This window comes from Chlorocebus sabaeus, chromosome 1 (genome assembly GCF_047675955.1).
Source record: "Chlorocebus sabaeus isolate Y175 chromosome 1, mChlSab1.0.hap1, whole genome shotgun sequence".
NCBI lineage: Eukaryota > Metazoa > Chordata > Mammalia > Primates > Cercopithecidae > Chlorocebus > Chlorocebus sabaeus.
Window position 1 is genome coordinate 18,565,271 of NC_132904.1, and position 19,370 is coordinate 18,584,640.

Sequence of the window (19,370 nt, forward strand, 5' to 3'; positions counted from 1 at the left end):
ATCTCGGGGTATCCCCCCCAAAAGTTAGTACCTGCGAAGCTGCGCCACAAAGTGTGGCTCCGGGCTCTCATTACGGAGGCCGCGACCTGTGACCGGCCAGCCGCGTCTCCTGGCTGAGGGTTCCGCGCTCCGGAGCTGCAGTGACCGTACACGTCGTCGATAGACACCTAAGGCTTCGGAAGGGTCCTGGCTCGCAGGCCCCAGCCGTTTTGCTCTTAGGACTCCGCGAGTTGTCGCACCCACGTCGACGGCGCTCTTCAGTGCTTCCCTCACTGGTTAAGCGGTCACTCCTGCCTTAAGCCCAGCAGCCGGTCGCTCTCCGGCGCCGCCATCGTTAGTGTTTGTTTTCATCCGCTTCGGTAATGGCCGGGGGCGGGGGGTGGAAGAGGGCTATGGGGGAAATCCAGATACCTAACCTTAGTCGCACTTTCGCTACAGTAATGATGCCCTATTTATTCTTTTAGTCCTCAAAATCTCCATGAAAGTTGATTTTCTTTCAACGTAAGCTTTGTTCTCTAATCTTTCTAAGCGACTCAAGATAAAATAAAGACGGAAAGGAGGTGTTTGAGAGAGAGAGAGACCGTTTGGGTGATGTGTGGAATATGCGGAGACGAACCGCAGGTCGCAGTGGCAGCGGCAGTGAGGACGCGGCGTGGGGCGGGCCCTGACGCGGAAGGGGCGGTGCCGCTGTTGCGCGCCGTGGCGGCCTGTGTGCAGTAGCCGGTTCCGGAGGAGGGTCCAACCCGGCTAGGTGGGTGGGGAGTGTGGCTGTTAACCTGGCAGCCGCGGAGAGGTGGGTGACGGGCCTGGGCTAACTGAGTGGCCGGCGCAATCAGACTTTGACATCCGTTTTTAGGGTGCCCTTTAAAAGTGGCGGAATCGTCTCCCAAACCTGGTTCGGCCAGCCTCTTTTTCGCTCCCGACTTCCAATGTGTCTGGTCTTCCCTACTTCCTGGCCCTCGGCTTCACGATTTGGAGTTCTTGGAGTGAGGGAAAAGCCTTTTGTTAGAGAACACAGTGTACGTCCATAAGGCTGGGTTGTGGACTTTGTTGTTGGTGGTTTTTTGTTTTTTGGTTTTTTTGCCCCTTCTTTTCTTGTTAGACTGGTTTGAGCACCCCAGCATCTGTCCTGTACTTATCAGGTAGAACCAGAAGTTTATGGATATTGAAACCCATGACCAATTCTTACCCAAGGTGGTTATGACATACGTCAGCTGCTGCTTGATCTATATAGTTAGGAGCTGACCTCTTTTACCTTGTGAATAATTATGTCATCACCTCCATTATTCTTTTGGTGTTCTCAATTGAAATGCCAGGCATTAAATGAGCCACAAAGGTTAAATTCCCATTATCCTTCAATCAGAGCAAGCCTGTCGTGCAGCCATGAGTTAGTGGAGAAAAATCCAGAGTTGTAAGTACAGTACGTTTTGCCTCAACAAAATGGAAATTTGCAGAAAAGGAGCTGCTCCAGCCTTTGAGTCACTTTAAAGTCTTTGGTAGGTTTCTAATGTTTTTTCTTTTAACATTTACAGAGAGAAGATTATAAATGGCAGAGCCATTTAACTGTGGTTAGCTGTTGGATTCTGATACTTTCTTAAAAATACCTTCCTGCACCAACATCTTCATTGGAAACAGTTCAGAAAAAGCAGAGGAGAGAGACAACTTTCACATTTACCATGGCTATACCAATAACAGTGCTTGACTGTGACCTCTTGCTGTATGGCCGTGGTCACCGGACATTGGACCGTTTTAAGCTGGATGATGTGTCTGATGAATACTTGATGTCCATGTATGGGTTTCCGCGACAGTTCATTTATTACTTGGTGGAGCTCTTGGGGGCGAATCTTTCTAGGCCTACTCAGCGATCCAGGGCTATTAGCCCAGAGACACAGATCCTTGCAGCATTGGGTTTTTATACCTCAGGTTCCTTCCAGACTCGGATGGGAGATGCCATTGGAATCAGTCAGGCGTCTATGAGTCGTTGTGTTGCCAATGTCACCGAAGCACTTGTGGAAAGGGCCTCACAGTTCATTCGCTTTCCAGCTGATGAAGCCTCCATACAGGCTCTGAAGGATGAATTCTATGGGTTGGCAGGGATGCCAGGGGTGATGGGGGTAGTTGACTGTATCCATGTGGCCATCAAGGCACCAAATGCTGAAGACCTCTCCTATGTGAACCGAAAAGGCCTGCATTCTTTAAACTGCCTGATGGTGTGTGACATTAGAGGGGCACTAATGACCGTGGAGACAAACTGGCCAGGCAGCCTACAGGACTGTGCCGTGCTGCAGCAGTCTTCCCTCAGTAGTCAGTTTGAAGCCGGTATGCACAAAGATAGCTGGCTTCTGGGTAAGTTTGCAAGTGTGAATTTTCATTTTGTTTGGAGGCATAGAAAAGTTATGTAGGCTGGGGGCACACAGCCCCAGCACTTTGGGAGGCCGAGGTGGTGGATCACCTGAGGTCAAGAGTTGGAAAGCAGCCTGGCCAACATGGTGAAACTTCGTCTCTACTAAAAATACAAAAATTGAGCATGGTGGCAGGCGCCTTTAGTCCTAGCTACTTGGGAGGCTGAGGCGGGACAATCGCCTGAACCCAGGATGCAGAGGTTGCAGTGAGCCGAGATAGCGCCATTGCACCCCCACCTGGGCAACAGAGCAAAAACTGCATCTCAAAAAAAAAAAAAGTGGCTATGCGGGTAGCTCATGCCTGTAATCCCAGCACTTTGGGAGGCTGAGGTAGGCAGATCACCTGAGGTTGGGAGTTCAAGACCAGCCTGACCAACATGGAGAAACCCCGTCTATACTAAAAATTCAAAATTAGCTGGGCGTGGTGGCGCATGCCTGCAATCCCAGCTACTGTGGAGGCTGAGGCAGGAGAATCGCTTGAACCCAGGAGGCAGAGGTTGCAGCGAGCCGAGATCGCGCCAGTGCACTCCAGCTTGGGCAACAAGAGCGAAACCCTGTCTCAAAAAAAAAAGAAAAAGAAAAATTGTGCAGTGGAGTAGAATGAGATATGGGAGTCTGTAGAGGTGAATCTCAGTCCTGTCATTTTTTTATGAGACCTCAGGTGAGAATTTTCTTAGCCTTAATTTTTTAAAAATCAACATTTAATAGACATTATTAAAACCTTAAAGCATACTATTAGAGCCAGTATAGTGGCACGTACTAGTACAACTGGTAATTGTAATTCCAGCTACCGGGGAGGCTAAGGCAAGAGGATCACTTGAGCCTGGACCTTGAGACCAGCCTGAGCAAGATAGCAAGATGCTGTCTCCAAAACAATTAAACATTTTTTTCTTATTTTAATTTTTTTATTTTGTGTAGAGGCAGAGTCTCACTATGTTGACCAGACTAGTCTTGAGCTCCTGGCCTCAAGCTATCCTCCCATTTTGGCCTCTCAAAGCTCTGGGAATGTGACTGTGAGCCACCACACCCAATGTAAAAAATATTATTATTATTATTTTTTTTTTTTTTTGAGACAGAGTTTTGCTCTTGTTGCCCAGGCTGGAGTACAATGACGCGATCTCGGCTCACCGCAATCTCTGCCTCCTAGGTTCAAGCAATTCTCCTGCCTCAGCCTCCTGAGTAGCTGGGATTACAGGCATGCACCACTATGCCCAGCTAATTTTGTATTTTTAGTAGAGATGGGGTTTCACCATGTTGGTCAAGCTGGTCTCTAACTCCCAACCTCAGGTAATCTGCCCATCTCAGCCTCCCAAAGTGCTGGGATTACAGGCGTAAGCCACCGTGCCCAGCCAAAAAATATATATATATAAACAAACGTATTTTATGTTATTTCACCCAGCTCTTCTATTCCTAAGAATTTGTCTTACAGGTATAGATTTATACATGTGTAAAACAAAATTGCATACAAGAATTTTTATTGCAAACAATAGCTGCAGCAACAAAAACAACCTTATAAAAACAATCCTGTCTGGGTGCGGTGGCTCCTGCCCGTAATCTCAGCATTTTGGGAAGTCAAGGTGAGAGAGTCACTTGAATCCAGGAGCTCGAGATCAGCCTGGGCAACAAAGTGAGACAGTGTCTTTCAGAAAAGTAATAATAATATAAACAAGTAAACAAATAAAACAATCCTCTGAAATAAAGCCAAAATAGTGCTGGACACGATGGCTCACGCCTATAATCCCTGCACTGTGGGAGGCCATGGAGGGCGTATCACCTGAGGTTGGGCGTTCAAGACCATCTTGGCCAACATAGTGAAACCCCTCCTCTACTAAAAATACAAAAATTACCAGGGCATGGTGGCACACGTCTGTAATCCCAGCTGCTCAGGAGGCTGAGGTAGGAGAATCGCTTGAACCTGGGAGGTGGAGGTTGCAGTGAGCCAAGATCATGCCACTGCACTCCAGCCTAGGCAACAGAGCGAGACTCTGTCTCAAAAAAAAAAAAAAAAAAGCCAACATACTTACCAGGATTGTCCAGAATTGTTTAAGTATTGTACATCCATACAATTAAGCCTTATCTGGCTCTGTTAATTGTCTGTAAAATGATTAATCTGACACCAACCACAGTAATATCTATTGTGAGGATTAGGTAATATATATGAAAGTTCCCTATAAAGTATTATACAGATATACAAATGTGGCCTGGCGTGGTGGCTCATGCCTGTAATCCCAGCACTTTGGGAGACCAAGGCGGTGGATCACCTGAGGTCAAGAGTTGGAGTTCAAAACCAGCCTGGCCAATGTGTTCAAACCCCTTCTCTACTAAAAACACAAAATTTAGCAGGGCATGGTGGCGCATGCTTGTAGTCCCAGCTACTTGGGAGGCTGAGGCAGGAGAATTGCTTGAGCCCAGGAGGCGGAGGTTGCAGTGAGCTAAGATCACGCCACTGCACTCCAGCCTGGGCGGTGGAGCAAGACTCCATCTCAAAAAAAAAAAAAAGGCCAGGTGCAGTGGCTCATGCCTGTAATCCCAGTACTTTTGGAGGCCGAGGCAGGCGGATCACCTGACGTCAGGAGTTCAAGACCAGCCTGGCCAAAATGGTGTGAAACCCCTTCTCTACTAAAAATACAAAAAATTAGCTGGGCGTGGTGGCAGGCGTCTATAATCTCAGCTACTTGGGAGGCTGAGGCAGGCGAATTGCTGGAACCCGGGAGGCAGAGGTTACAGTGAGTCGAGATCATACCATTGCACTCCAACCTGGGCAACAAGAACGAAACTCCATCTAAAAAAAAAAAAAAAAATTATTTTTGCGTTATTGATTGTCACTGTGATATCTGCATAAAAATGATAGTAGACAATGCATGTACACAATTCTTATGGTATCAACTTACTTCACAGACCTGCCCGAGTTCCATTGGAAAGACTGGCTTACTGTTATGAGTAGGACAAGAATCTATTCAACAGTAAGCAGTGTGAACCAAGGTGACTGTACAGCTTTGAGGAGTGCAGTTAGTTAGCAGTGATAAAACCCTTGAACCCAGCAGCTTAGTTTTTTGTTTTTTGGGTTTTTTTTTTTTTTAATGTGCTACTTTTATATGAGCATCAGGACAAGGCTTATCTTGTATACAACATATGAGAGATGAAAGCTATGTGAAGGATTGGAAGACTTCTCTAACTTTTGTTTTTTTGAGATTGGGTCTTGTTATGTTGCCCAGGCTAGTCTCGAACTCCTGGCCTCAAGCAATCCTCTGGCCTCAGCCCAGGCTCGTAATACCAGTAGCTGGTATCACAGACATACACCACCACACCCAACTAATCACAACCACTAATCATATCTACACTGCACAGGCTCGTAGCACAGTGCTTACTATGAGTTGATGCTTAGGAAATATTTCTCTTTAACATATTTACTAGCACTTTATAGAGAAACCTCCCATGTTCCGAGTGGGCGAAGACGACACTGATGGGTGTAGAGCTGCCAGGGTACCACGTGTAATATCTTGGAGCTTAGTGAATTTCTTGATTGTTGCTTGTCCATACCATTTTTAGTGCGCCACCTTCTTGCTATGCTACTGGACCTTTATCTTAAACACACCTTTTGCCTATTTTGAGCTTTCAAATTTTATTTTCATACAACTCACATCAAGAAGTGTGGGAAAGTCTATTTTGCAATTGTCTCATCTGGCCGTTTCTTCTATAGCTGTGGGACTACTTGGTTTCCAAGCTGATTTCTTACGAATCTCTTCACTTTGGTTCCCCCCCAAATTTTTTTTTTTTTTTTTGGTGACAGGGTCTCACTCTGTCACCCAGGCTGGAGTGCAGTGGTGTGATTATGACTCAGTCAGCCTTGACCTCCTGGGCTCAATTTATCCTACCTCAGCCTACTGAGTAGCTGGGACTACAGTTGCACACCACCATGCTGGGCTAATTTTTGTATTTTTGGTAAAGTTGGTGTTTTGTCATGCTGCCCAGGCTGGTCTCGACCCCTAGGCTCAAGCAGTTAGCCCACTTTGTACTCCCAAATTGCTGGAATTACAGGCATGAGCTACCGCACCCTGCCCAGTTCACTAACTATTAAGCTAGCTAAAACTTAGCCCTTAGAATTTGACAGGCAATATTGTAAGCATTTTGCATCAATTATATCACTTAATGCTTATAAAAACTCTTTAAGAGTTAAATAATAATATTAACATTTTTACAAAAGAAGAGACTGAGGGACATAACATTTAAATCCCTTGTGTTTCAGTGTTTAAATGAGATCATAGTACGAATTACTCTATTTGGCAAATATTCCTTGTAAGGACTTCAAGATCATGTAGGAGGTAGTGATTTTCTTTTTCTTCCCACCTTGGGATCCAAGATTCAGTTGGAATTATGGCTTTAAAGTAGTTTTTTACATTGTTTATAGTACATAATTGAAAATTAGTAAAAATTCTGATAAATAACTTTGCTGATTCCCCTCTCTACAGAAAGAGTAGGAGTGGGAAAAATGGATATTGTAGCAACATTTAACAAATGTTTATTTTTTATGCTTTTTTGAGATGGAGTCTTGCTCTGTCACTGAGGCTGGAGTGCAGTGGCGTGAGCTCGGCTCACTACAAGCTCCGCCTCCCGGGTTGACACCATTCTCCTGCCTCAGCCTCCCGAGTAACTGGGACTACAGGTGCACGCCACCATGCCCAGCTAATTTTTTGTATTTTTAGTAGAAATGGGGTTTCACCGTGTTAGCCAGGATGGTCTGGATCTCCTGATCTCGTGATCCACCTGCCTCGGCCTCCCAAAGTGCTGGGATTACAGGTGTGAGCCACCACGCCCGGCCTGTTTATTATATTATATATACACAGACATTTTTGAGACAGGGTCTCACTTTGTCACCCATGCTGGAGTGCACTGGCATGATCACAACTCACTGAAGTCTTGACCTCCTGGGCTCAGTTGATCCTCCCACATCAGTCTACCAAGTAGTTGGGAGCATAGGTGCTTGCCATCATGCCTGGCTAATTTTTTTTTAAATTTTTTGGCTGGGCGCTGTGGGTCATGCCTGTAATCCCAGCACTTTGGGAGGCCAAAGCAGGCGGATCACCTGAGGTCAGGAGTTTGATATCAGCCTGGCCAACATGGTGAAACCCTGTCTCTACCAAAAATACAAAAATTACCCAGGCGTGGTGGGGCACCTGTAATCCTAGCTACTGAGGAGGCTGAGGCAGGAGAATCACTTGAACCCGGGAGGTGGAGGTTGCAGTGAGCCGAGATTGCACCATTGCACTGTAGCCTGGGCAATGAGTGAGACTGACTCTCAAAAAAGTAAGAGTCTAGCCGGGCGCGGTGGCTCAAACCTGTAATCCCAGCACTTTGGGAGGCCGAGACGGGCAGATCACGAGGTCAGGAGATCGAAACTATCCTGGCTAACACAGTGAAACCCCGTCTCTACTAAAAAAATACAAAAAACTAGCCGGGCGTGGTGGCAGGCTATAGTCCCAGCTACTTGGGAGGCTGAGGCAGGAGAGTGGCGTAAACCCGGGAGGCGGAGCTTGTAGTGAGCTGAGATCCGGCCACTGCACTCCAGCCCAGGCGACAGAGCAAGACTCTATCTCAAAAAAAAAAAAAAAAAAAGTAGGAGTCCAGGTCTCACTGTGTTGACCAGGCAGGTCTCAAACTCCTAAGCTCAGCTGGTCCACCTCAGCCTCCCAAAGTGCTGGGATTACAGGTATGAGCCACTGAGTCTGGTCAGCAAGTGTTTATTAAAGCTAGTTTTGGTATGAGGCACTAAGAAAGCTTCGAATATACCTGTGGAAGTTGAAGATGTGGAAACTGATTTCCTTAGTCTGGGCGTGGTGGCTCATGCCTGTAATCCCAGCATTTTGGGAGGCCAAGGTGGGTGGATGACTTGAGGTCAGGACTCCTTGACCAGCTGGTCAACATGGTGAAACCCCGTCTCTACTAAATATACAAAAAAATATACAAAAATTAGCCGGGCATGGTGGCATGAGCCTGTGATTCCAGCTACTCAGGAGGCTGATGCAGGAGAATTACTTGATCCTGGTAGATGAAGGTTGCAGTGAGCGGAAATCGTGCCTCTGCATTCCAGTCTGGATGACCGAGTGAGACTCCATCTTAAAAAAAAAAAAAAAAAAAAAAAAAAAAAAAAAAAAGAAAGTGGCTCACACCTGTGATCACAGCACTTTAGGAGGCCGAGGCAGGTGGATAATGAGGTCAGGAGTTCAAGATAAGCCTGGCCAAGATGGTGAAACCCCATCTCTACTAAAAATAGGAAAATTAGCCTTGTGCTAATTTTAGCCAGGTGCTAAATCCCAGCAATTTTGGAGGCTGAGGCGGTCGGATCACCTGAGGTCAGAAGTTTGAGACCAGCCTGGCCAAGATGGTGACATCCCATCTCTACTAAAAATACAAAAATTAGCCAGGTTTGGTGGCAGGCACATATAATCCCAGCTACTCGGGAGGCTGAGGCAGGAGAATCGCTTGAACCTGGGAGGCAGAGGTTGCAGTGAGCTGAGATCACGCCATTGCACTCCAGCCCGGGGGACAACAGTGAAACTTTGTCTCGGAAAAAAAAAAAAAAAAATTATCAGGTGGGGTGGCTCAAGCCTGTAATCCTAGCACTTTGGGAGGCTGAGGCAAGCAGATCACCTGAGGTCGGGAGTTCAAGACCATCTTGGCCAACATGGTGAAACCATGTCTCTACTAAAAATACAAAATTAGCCGGGCATGGTGGTGCACGCCTGTAATCCCAGCTACTCGGGCAGCTGAGGCAGGAGAATTGCTTGAACCCGGGAGGCGGAGGTTGCAGTGAACCGAGATTCTACGACTGTACTCCAGCCTGGGCTCAAAAAAAAATTTTTTTTTTAAATTGCCAGGCATGGTGGCTTGTGCCTGTAGTCCCAGCTTACTTAGGTGGCTGACTTGGGAGGATCACTTGAGCCCAGAAGTTCAAAGCTGCAGTGAGATATGATCGTGCCATTGCACTCCAGTCTGGGCAACAGAGAGAGACCCTGAATAATTCATATGAATAGACAGATTTGGAAAACGCTGGTCTCTAGAGGTTGTGTGGACAATGGGAGTAATTATGGGAAGATTGGCAGGATTATAAGGAATGACAAGATGTTAACGAAAGAGAGAATAGATGGCTAATTGTATTTTTGTTGTTTTTTTTTTGAGACGGAGTTTCGCTCTTGTTACCCAGGCTGCGGTGCAATGGAGCAATCTTGGCTCACTGCAACCTATGCCTCCTGGATTCAAGCAATTCTCCTGCCTCAGCCTCCTGAGTAGCTGAGATTACAGGCGCCCGCCACCACGCCCGGCTAATTTTTGTGTTTTAGTAGAGACGGGACTTCACCATGTTGGTCAGGCTGGTCTCAAACTCCTGACCTCAGGTGATCCACCCACCATGGCTTCCCAAAGTGCTGGGATTACAGGTGTGAAGCCCTGCACCCGGCCACCTAATTGTATTTTAAGAAACAACCCTCAGGTTTGAGGAACAGTTCTAGATTTCTCAAACCTAGAACTAGCTGTGATCCTCCAGCCTTTTTTTTTTTTTTTTTAGCATTATTTTTCCTACAATATTATCCATTCCTGTCCTCATTCTCATCTGTCCCTTCAGAATGCATTATCTAAATTCCCTTCTAAATATACCTATTCCTGCAAACAATTCAGCCTCAGTTCTTATTTCTTTAGCTCTTGGCCTAGTCCTATTAAGCAGCTTTGGGTAAGATCTGTCAGAATGTCTTGTGGATGACTGATCATATAAGCAATTGTAATCTGTTTAGCAATTCTGATCCTAATCCCCTCTTGAGTGTCTGTTTTCCAGTGGTGCTTGGTTTATAACCATTTAGTGAGAGTAGAACAATTTTACAAAAGGTCTCCTTTAGCTTTTCCTGTATGTCTCCTCCATTTAAGACTCATACGATTTCTTAGAGAAACTTTAACAAGTATCATTTAGCATCTCCAGGTTTCAGTATTCATCTTATATACTTACTTTATTCTCTTTTACAGCATTATACTCTTCTTTTATTATGCTCTTGTTTTAGTATTTTGAGTCTGAAATTAGCATTTAGTGACTAGGTCTTTCCTTTGCCTGACATATCAAAGGATGACAGACATATACTTTGAACTTCTCATTTGAAAAATGAGTTCAATATCTAACCTAGCAGAGTTGGGATTGCATAATAAGATATAATCTTTTTTTTTTTTTTTTTTTTTTTTGCAGACAGTCTCATCCTGTCGCCTAGGCTGGAGTGCAGTAGCGTGATCTCGGCTCACTGCAACCTCCACCTCCCAGGTTCAAGCAGTTCTGCCTCAGCCTCCCAAGTAGCTGGGACTACAGGCACGCATGACTGATTTTTGTATTTTTAGTAGAGATGGGGTTTTGCTGTGTTGACCAGACTGGTCTCAAACTCCTAACCTCAGGTTATCCGCCTGCCTTAGCCTCCCAAAGTGCTGGGATTACAGGCATGAGCCACCGTGCCCAGGCTGATAATCTTTAAACAGTACCAGCTGGGTGTAGTGGTCACGCCTGTAATCTCAGCACCTTGGGAGGTGAAGCGGGAGGAATGCTTAAGGCCAGGAGTTCAGGATCAGCCTAGCAACATAACAAGACCCTGTCTCTACAAAAAGTTTAAAAATTAGCTGGGTGTTGTGGCATGCGCCTGTAATCCCAGCTACTCAGGAGGCTGTGTTGGGAAGATTGCTTGAGCTTAGGAGTTTGAGGTTGCAGTGAGCTATGATCATACCACTGCACTTCAGCGTGGGTGACAGAGTGAGACTCTGTCTCAAAAACATAAAACTAAACTAAATAAATATTGAAAGTTAGGCCAGGGTGTGGTGGCTCACGATTGTAATCCCAGCACTTTGGGAGGCCGAAGGGAGTGGATCATCTGAGGTTGGGAGTTCGAGACCGGCCTGGCCAACATGGTGAAACCCCCATCTTTACTAAAAATACCAAAATAAGCCAGTCACGGTGGCACATGCCTGTAGTCCCAGCTACTCGGGAGGCTGAGGCAGAAGAATTGCTTGAACCCAGGAGGCAGAGGTTGCAGTGAGCCGAGATTGTGCCACTGCACTGCAGCCTGGGTGACAGAGTGAGACTCCGTCTCAAAAAAAAGAAAAAGACTGGCCGGGCGCGGTGGCTCAAGCCTGTAATCCCAGCACTTTGGGAGGCCGAGATGGGCGGATCACAAGGTCAGGAGATCGAGACCATCCTGGCTAACACGGTGAAACCCCGTCTCTACTAAAAATACAAAAAATTAGCCGGGCGAGGTGGCGGGCGCCTGTAGTCCCAGCTACTCGGGAGGCTGAGGCAAGAGAATGGCGTAAACCCGGGAGGCGGAGCTTGCAGTGAGCTGACATTCGGCCACTGCACTCCAGCCCGGGTGACAGAGCAAGACTCCGTCTCAAAAAAAAAAAAAAAAAAAAAAAGAAAAAGACAAGAAAGTAAAAAAAAAAAAAAAAAAAAAAGTACCAGCACAGTACATGCTACACAGTAGGCATTCAATGAGTCATGGATATTATTTTTCATTATCATTTATAGCATCAGTTTCTTAAATTCATTATTTAGTAGGGTTATGTTCAATGAAAAAAAAGGTTATGGCTGGGTGTAGTGTCTCACGCCTGTAATCCCAGCACTTTGGGAAGCCTGAGGTCAGGAGTTTGAGACCAGCCTGGCCAGCATAGTGAAACCCCGTCTCTACTAAAAATACAAAAATTAGCCGGGCATGGTGCAGGCGCCTGTAATCCCAGCTACTCGGGAAGCTGAGGCGGAGAATTGTTTGAACCTGGGAGGTGGAGGTTGCAGTGAGCTGAGATCATGCCACTGCACTCCAGCCTTGGCAACAGAGTGAGACTTTGTCTCAAAAAAAAAAAAAAAAAGGCTAGGCGCGATGGCTCACGCCTGGAATCCTAGCACTTTGGGAGGCCGAGGCGGGCAGATCACGAGGTCAGGAGATTGAGACCAGCCTGGCCAAAATGGTGAAACCCTGTCTCTACTAAAAACACAAAAAATTAGCCGGACGTGGTGGCACGTGCCTGTAGTCCCAGCTACTCAGGAGACTGAGGCAGGAGAATCGCTTAAACCTGGGAGGCAGAGGTGGTAGTGAGCTGAGATTGCACCACTGCACTCCAACCTGGGCAACAGAGCAGACTCGGTCTAAAAAAAAAATAAAAATAAAAAGTTATACCTGGGAGGGGAAAAGTCAGCTAAACAGTAAATTTGAAAATTCTGTGAGACTTCTTAGATACTTACAGTTAATCCATTTCTTAGAAATGTAAGCTCCTGCTAGGCGCTGTAATCCCAGGGTTTTGCGAGGTGGATTGCTTGGGCACAGGACTTAAAGACCAGCCTGGGTAACGTCGTGAGACCTCCTCTTTAGAAAACATTAAAAAAATTTGCCAGGCGTGGTGGCACATGCCCGTGGTCCCAGATATTCGGAAGGCTGAGGTAGGAGGCTGGAAGGTTGAGGCTGCAGTGAACTGTTACCACTCCACTGCATTCCTGCCTGGGTGACAGAGCAAAACTCTGTCTCCAAAAAAATAAATGTAAGCGCCTAACAGAAATGAGCCCTGTATGTTGGGAACAGTGCCTACCACTGTCTGAACAGTCCAGAACGATTTACTGAAATTGGTGGTGGGGCTGGAACACAGTGGTATGCAAACTGGTACTCCAGGGGCTATTTGTCTCTCAAATTTCTAAGAGGTTTTGCCTCTATGTGGGACATCTCATCTGCCAGATGTAGTGACAGTGAGTCAGGACAAGAAAACATTATACTAACATTGTGTTGTTGTATCAGGACATTGCACCCCAGTTTTTTGTTGTTGTTTTGTTAGCACTTCCTGGGATCATTTGATAAAGAAGTCACTTAAGGAGAATGCCTTGTGTGTATTTTTTTTTTTTTTTTTTTTTTTTTGAGACGGAGTCTTGCTCTGTTGCCCGGGCTGGAGTGCAGTGGCCGGATCTCAGCTCACTGCAAGCTCCGCCTCCCGGGTTTACGCCATTCTCCTGCCTCAGCCTCCCGAGTAGCGGGGACTACAGGCGCCCGCCACCTCGCCCGGCTAGTTTTTTGTGTTTTTAGTAGAGATGGGGTTTCACCGTGTTAGCCAGGATGGTCTCGATCTCCTGACCTCGTGATCCGCCCGTCTCGGCCTCCCAAAGTGCTGGGATTACAGGCTTGAGCCACCGCGCCCGGCCGCCTTGTGTGTATTTTTTAAATTGACTTCTGAATTCATTTCCTTATCACTATTACTATTTGCATTATTATATGTATGCTGTCTTTGTTCATGTGAAATTCTTCCTCTTACAAAGGCATGGTTCTAGTAATTGTGATATATAGGAAGGCAGAACACCTGAGTTCTGATCTCTGCCATAAGTGCTCGGACTTTTATCTTGTTCTTTTTTTTTTTTTTTTTTTTTTGAGACGGAGTCTTGCTCTGTCGCCCAGGCTGGAGTGCAGTGGCGCGATCTCAGCTCACTGCAAGCTCCACCTCCTGGGTTTACGCCATTCTCCTGCCTCAGCCTCCCGAGTAGCTGGGACTACAGGCGCCCGCCACCTCGCCTGGCTAGTTTTTTGTATTTTTTAGTAGAGACGGGGTTTCACCGTGTTGGCCAGGATGGTCTCGATCTTCTGACCTCGTGATCCGCCCGTCTCGGCCTCCCAAAGTGCTGGGATTACAGGCTTGAGCCACCGCGCCCGGCCTATCTTGTTCTTCTCAGCACTGGGAGAATAAATTACTATAGTCCATGAAATCACCTGAAATCCCTTGGTAGTGCTTTTTATCACAAGTGTTTTGGGATCTCTCGGCCGAATTGTCTTTTTTCCTCTTTCATTCTTGCTCTTTAGAGATTTTAAAGATTGGCATGCTATTTGATTTTATTTGGTTTTATTAAGCCTTTTATTAAATAACAATATTAGGAAAATGCAGGAATTTTATTTTATTTGAGATGGAGGTTCGCGCTTGTCGCCCAGGTTGGAGTACAGTGGCGTGATTTTGGCTCACTGCAACCTCCGCCTCCCATATTGGTCAGGTTGGTCTTGAACTCCTGACCTCAGGTGGTGATCTACCCGCCTCGGCCTCCCAAAGTGCTGGGATTATAGGCGTGAGTCACCGTGCCCGGCCAAATGCAGGAATTTTATTTCCTCCAGTGCCTTCACCTCCTTTCTACATTCTTTGATATTTGGCTTCCTTTAGGTGCCAGCGTTTTTCTCTGTCAATTTTTACCAACAATATTCTCAGCCAGAACTCGTGTCTTTCTGCTCCTGGCATTGGCATGATTTCTTTTTTCTGCTTGGTTTTTCTAGTGTGCTTTGGCACCAGAGGCTGTTGTGTTTTCTTGTCCATTGTCAGTATATGTTTTCTGAATTTCGCTTCCTGTTTGTATTCCACTTATAGTCACTTATGATTTCTTTGGGCCCTCCCCACAGGTGACAGTTCCTTCTTTCTTCGAACCTGGCTCATGACCCCACTTCACATTCCTGAAACTCCAGCAGAATATCGCTATAATATGGCCCATTCTGCAACTCACAGTGTAATTGAGAAGACTTTCCGAACCCTCTGCTCCCGATTCCGCTGCCTGGATGGATCCAAGGGGGCACTGCAGTACTCACCAGAGAAATCCAGCCACATCATCTTGGCCTGTTGTGTTCTCCACAACATCTCCCTGGAGCATGGGATGGATGTTTGGTCCTCTCCAATGACAGGACCCATGGAACAGCCCCCTGAAGAAGAGTATGAGAACATGGAGTCCCTGGACTTAGAGGCTGACCGTATTCGTCAGGAGTTAATGCTCACTCATTTTAGCTAATGTAGAAGGTGGAGAGGAGGGAGACTTCCCAGGAGTTGTGACAGACTTTCTTCCTCATCACCTTCTACACAGTTCCATCATCTAGCATGACTGAGTATTCAGATACTTGTCATAAACTGACATTTAATCTGTGTGTTTTGGTAAGGTTGGGGCTATGCCGGAATGTCTTGATTCATTTGCAAATGCATTAAACCGAAACCAAGACAGCGGTTACCTACTGTGCAGTGAACTCCAGGTTGAGTACCACTAATTTGAAAGCTCAGTGGTTGCAAACATTTATGATTGTGCCTATGAAGTCATAGTAAAGGTCAGGAGTTCAAGACCAGCCTGGCCAACATGGTGAAACCCCATCTCTACTAAAAATACAAAAATTAGCGGCCAGGCACGGTGGCTCATGCCTGTAATCCCAGCACTTTGGGAGGCCGAGGCGGGTGGATCACCCGAGGTCAGGAATTCAAGACTAGCCTGGCCAACATGGCGAGACCCTGTCTCTACTAAAAAGTGACAGGTGCCTGTAATCCCAGCTACTCGAGAGGCTGAGGCAGGATAATCGCTTGAACCTGGGAGGCGGAGGTTGCGGTGAGCCAAGATCGTGCCATTGCACTCAGCCTGGGCAACAAGAGTGAAACTCCGTCTCCGAAAAAAAAAAATTAGCCGGGCGTGGTGGTACACACCTGAAATCCCAGCTACTTGGGATGCTGAGGCAGGAGAATCCAGGAGTCGGAGGTTGCAGTGAGCTGAGATCATGCCACTGCACTCCAGCCTGAGTGGCAGAGCAAGACTCTTTCTCGAAAAAAAAAAAAAAAAAGTCATAGTAAAGGGGAAAACAGCATATAGTCAAAACACATTTTTGGTTTCAATTATCTGCAGATTTCAGATGAAAACAATATTTACATAGGCCGGGTACGGTGGCTCACGCCTGTAATCCCACAATCCCAGCACTTTGGGAGGCCAAGGCGGGCAGATCAGGTGAGGTCCGGAGTTTGACACCAGCCTGACCAATATGGTGAAACCCCGTCTCTACTAAAAAATACAAAAATTAGCTGGGCATGGTGGCATGCACCTGTAATCCCAGCTACTCAGGAGGCTGAGGCAGGAGAATTGCTTAAACCCAGGAGGCAGAGTTTGCAGTGAGCCAAGATCACGCCATTGCACTCCAGCCTGTGCAAGACTCCATCTCAGAAAAAAAAAAAAAAAGGAAAACAATATTTACTTGTTCTGGATTATCTGGGTGGCATTTTAGTTTTTCTACTTTGTTGCCTATATAGGCATAATCTGAGGCAAATGTGAAGAGAGAATTTCAGTTGGGGAATGGTCTTCTGACAGTAAATGGCTACTAATCCCAGTCTCCAGCTTTGTGCTTTTAAGAGGATATTTTAAAGACAGTCAGAAACCTCCATCTTTAGCCTGTCTGCAATAATTGGACTGTGACTTGGACCTAAATCCTAGGGAGAACATCTGGACTCCAGTTTCCTATTTCCAACCCTGAGTCGGAGTTAGAGGCTAAATGGGTTTAAGAACCCAATCAGCTTAAAAAAGGCAATTTGAATATAGATAAAATAGCAAGCTTATGCTTTACAAGCCATCTAAGGACTGAGAGAGATTGATGAGCAATGCGGATTCACCCAGGTTCAGACACCTCACATTAAACTAGATCACATTTCTTACAACTGTGATGTTAGAAAGTCTGTTTGGTCATTCTGTTTTGAAATTCCTTGTACAAAAGGAAGATTCAGGGAATAAAGAAGGCATGTGAAAGTATTAAAAAGGAGAGGTAATAGGAATATAATTTGTTGGCTTGAAATGAATTCTGGCGCTAGACCTTGGATATGCGGAGTGATGGACAGAATTTCCCAAGAAATAAATAATCCCCTAGCAAGTCTTGTTCTAAAATTACACTGATATAAAAATAACCTGATTAGAATAATGAAAGTGTGAATTAGGTTCACACATTGGTGCCTCTGCTGGGACAAAAAAGAGACTTTCCTGAGGGTTGTCTTGTTCCCAGTTTCTCAGCCACTCACCATGTGATACCTCTGACTTGTCCTCTTGGATCATTTCCTACCTCCTGCCTTTGGCAGTGTTAATCTGGTGATTTTCAAAGTAAAGAAATGAACAGCTGATGACAGAAGAAATTTGGAAATAAATTGAGGGTGACTCATCCTCAAGATTAAAAACAATTATGGATTATTATCTGCTGTTTTATTTCTACTCCAAATGCTATTCACCATCATTATCCTGCTCTATAAAGAGAGGGTCCATTTGGCAGTAGGTTGTGCTTAAAATGTTCAGGGATGTCATTGAGGTGGGAATGGACAATGAAGAGTTGGCTAGAAATATTAACTCTATTCATTGTGCAACAGAGGTGCCTGGTTACATTTTTTTTTTCTTTGTAAAGTTCAACTTGTGACACAAGCTTGCTTTGTTTCCCTCATAAGGCAATGTTTTAATTCTCAAGGTCTTTCCTTTTTAAGTCTTTTAAGATGGGTATTTTCCCCATAAAGTTTTGGTTCTGTTTGGTATATCCCATCAGGAAAGGGTTACTGCCAAACATGTATCATAAGTGGCAAGGTGAAGTGTGATCATGGAAAATGCCTTGCATTTTAGCCTTACATAACTACATTTAAGGAAAATTGGAGTTTTTCACAACTCACTAGATGGTGACATAAAAGACTGAGTGGGATGGACAGTCTTGGAGAGATTTCAAAAGCAATTTCAAGTCTGTTTACTTGCACACCAAAGATAATCTAAGTGCTGAGCTGACTGAACATTGGCTGACTGTGTTTTTTCCTGGGAGCATTTTATTTTCTAATAATCCCATAGGGAAACTATTCAGATCTACACGTTTAACCTCCTTTCAACCTGTAGTTTTGCAGGCCAGGAATTTTTTTTTTTTTTTTTTTTTTTTTTTTTTTTTTTTTTGTCATTAGTTATTTCCCCAAAATGATGTAGGGGAAGGATCATGGTCTGTACTTCCAGATTGCCAAGGGTATCTTCATAGGGGCTTTTTATAAGTGTCTGAGAAAGCTTCTGCCTTTGTGGTCCTTAGTGTGGATTTATAGCTTTTTTCTGGCATGGTTTTGGGAAAGAATCAAGAATTTTCTCCGTCTTATGTAAGCCTTATTTTCCCATAGATAACTCCATCTGGCCAGCATAGTAGTTTTCCAGATTTACCCTTAGATGTTTCAAGGCAGTAAGGTCTCAGGATATATCAAAGGAAAACAATATTGGGTGACCACCAATTTACCAATTCCAAATTATACAAAAGAGGGACCATAAACATATTCTTGGTTTAAGTTAACCGAATAGGGATGAAGGTGTTTTCCTGATCCTAGGACTGTAAAGGATCTAGACCAAGTTAATCTAACTTAGGGATAAAAAACAAGACACAATTGTAATGGAGTCATATAGTGACGACATAGAAGAGGTGGGTAACGGTGAAAGAGGCTAGACAGATCATAGATATAATAAGATTTTATCTCTATCTGAAACAAACTGAAAATAGCCACAAGACTGAGCTTCGTAGTTACTTTCCCTGGCAGTGGAGGGGAAGTTAGAAGGAGGACAAGAAAATAAGAAATGAAAGGGTTTTTGTGCATACACATGTCCTCAGGGCCCATTTTGCTCTCTAGATCCTGCCAAGATTTTCCAAAATTGTTGTGGGTATGAGAAATCACAGATTCAGGATGAAGACTTTGTTGATTATGTAGAAAGGAAGGAAAAATACTAGCTGAAGGCTGGGGACATGCTAGTTTCCTAACACATAAAATTCATAGACTTTTTTTATCACACAGAAATCCTTGTTCTAAAAAAAATTTTTTTTTTTTTTGAGACAGGGTCTTGCTCTGTTGCCAAGGCTAGAGCAGTACAGTGGAGTGATCTCGGCTCACTGCAGCCTCCACCTTCCAGGCTCAAGTGATCCTCCCATGTCAGTCTTCTGAGTAGCTGGGACTACAGGCACACACCACCATACCCAGCTAATTCTTGTATTTTTTGTGTAGCAATGGGGTTTTGTTACATTGGTCTCGAACTCCTGGATTCAACTGATCTGCCTGCCTTGGCCTCCAAAAGGTGCTGGGATTGTATGCGTGAGCCCCTGTGCCTGGCCCTGAATTTTTTTTTCTTTTTCTTTTTTTTTTGAGACGGAGTCTCACTCTGTC

General features: G+C 45.2%; 2 protein-coding genes across 25 annotated transcripts in view; one reads left to right on the top strand and one right to left on the bottom strand.

Moving 5' to 3' along the window:
* Window positions 1-369, bottom strand: part of ATG13 (autophagy related 13) — a 59,498-nt gene extending 59,129 nt beyond the window's left edge. For 11 of the 21 annotated variants that reach the window (XM_037999427.2, XM_008000048.3, XM_037999429.2 and 8 more), the window contains exon 1: window positions 32-369. The gene's annotated coding sequence lies outside the window, so the exon portion shown is untranslated. The remainder of the gene's footprint in view (window positions 1-31) is intronic. The other 10 variants (XR_012093231.1, XR_012093229.1, XR_012093230.1 and 7 more) reach the window with 1 other exon arrangement.
* A 112-nt stretch (window positions 370-481) lies between these two features.
* On the top strand, window positions 482-17,390 carry HARBI1 (harbinger transposase derived 1). 4 transcript variants are annotated; one of them, XM_073016827.1, is made up of 3 exons: window positions 482-793; window positions 1,533-2,346; window positions 14,831-17,390. In XM_073016827.1, the coding sequence occupies exons 2-3, from the start codon at window positions 1,677-1,679 to the stop codon at window positions 15,208-15,210; spliced, it is 1,050 nt and encodes a 349-aa protein (XP_072872928.1). In that variant the 5' UTR covers window positions 482-793; window positions 1,533-1,676; the 3' UTR covers window positions 15,211-17,390. The 4 variants fall into 4 exon arrangements, with proteins under 4 accessions (XP_072872928.1, XP_072872930.1, XP_072872931.1 ...); XM_073016829.1 differs by having other exon boundaries at window positions 482-751; XM_073016830.1 differs by lacking the exon at window positions 482-793 and adding an exon at window positions 802-1,019.
* Window positions 17,391-19,370: the final 1,980 nt, after the last annotated feature.

What these genes read in the sequence shown, in the direction of transcription:
- HARBI1 (XM_073016827.1), top strand. Translation starts at nt 1,677, where the DNA reads ATGGCTATACCAATAACAGTGCTTGACTGTGACCTCTTGCTGTATGGC. An exon ending in CAAAGATAGCTGGCTTCTGG is followed by an intron (nt 2,347 to 14,830) that starts GTAAGTTTGCAA and finishes CCCTCCCCACAG; the next exon opens with GTGACAGTTCCTTCTTTCTT.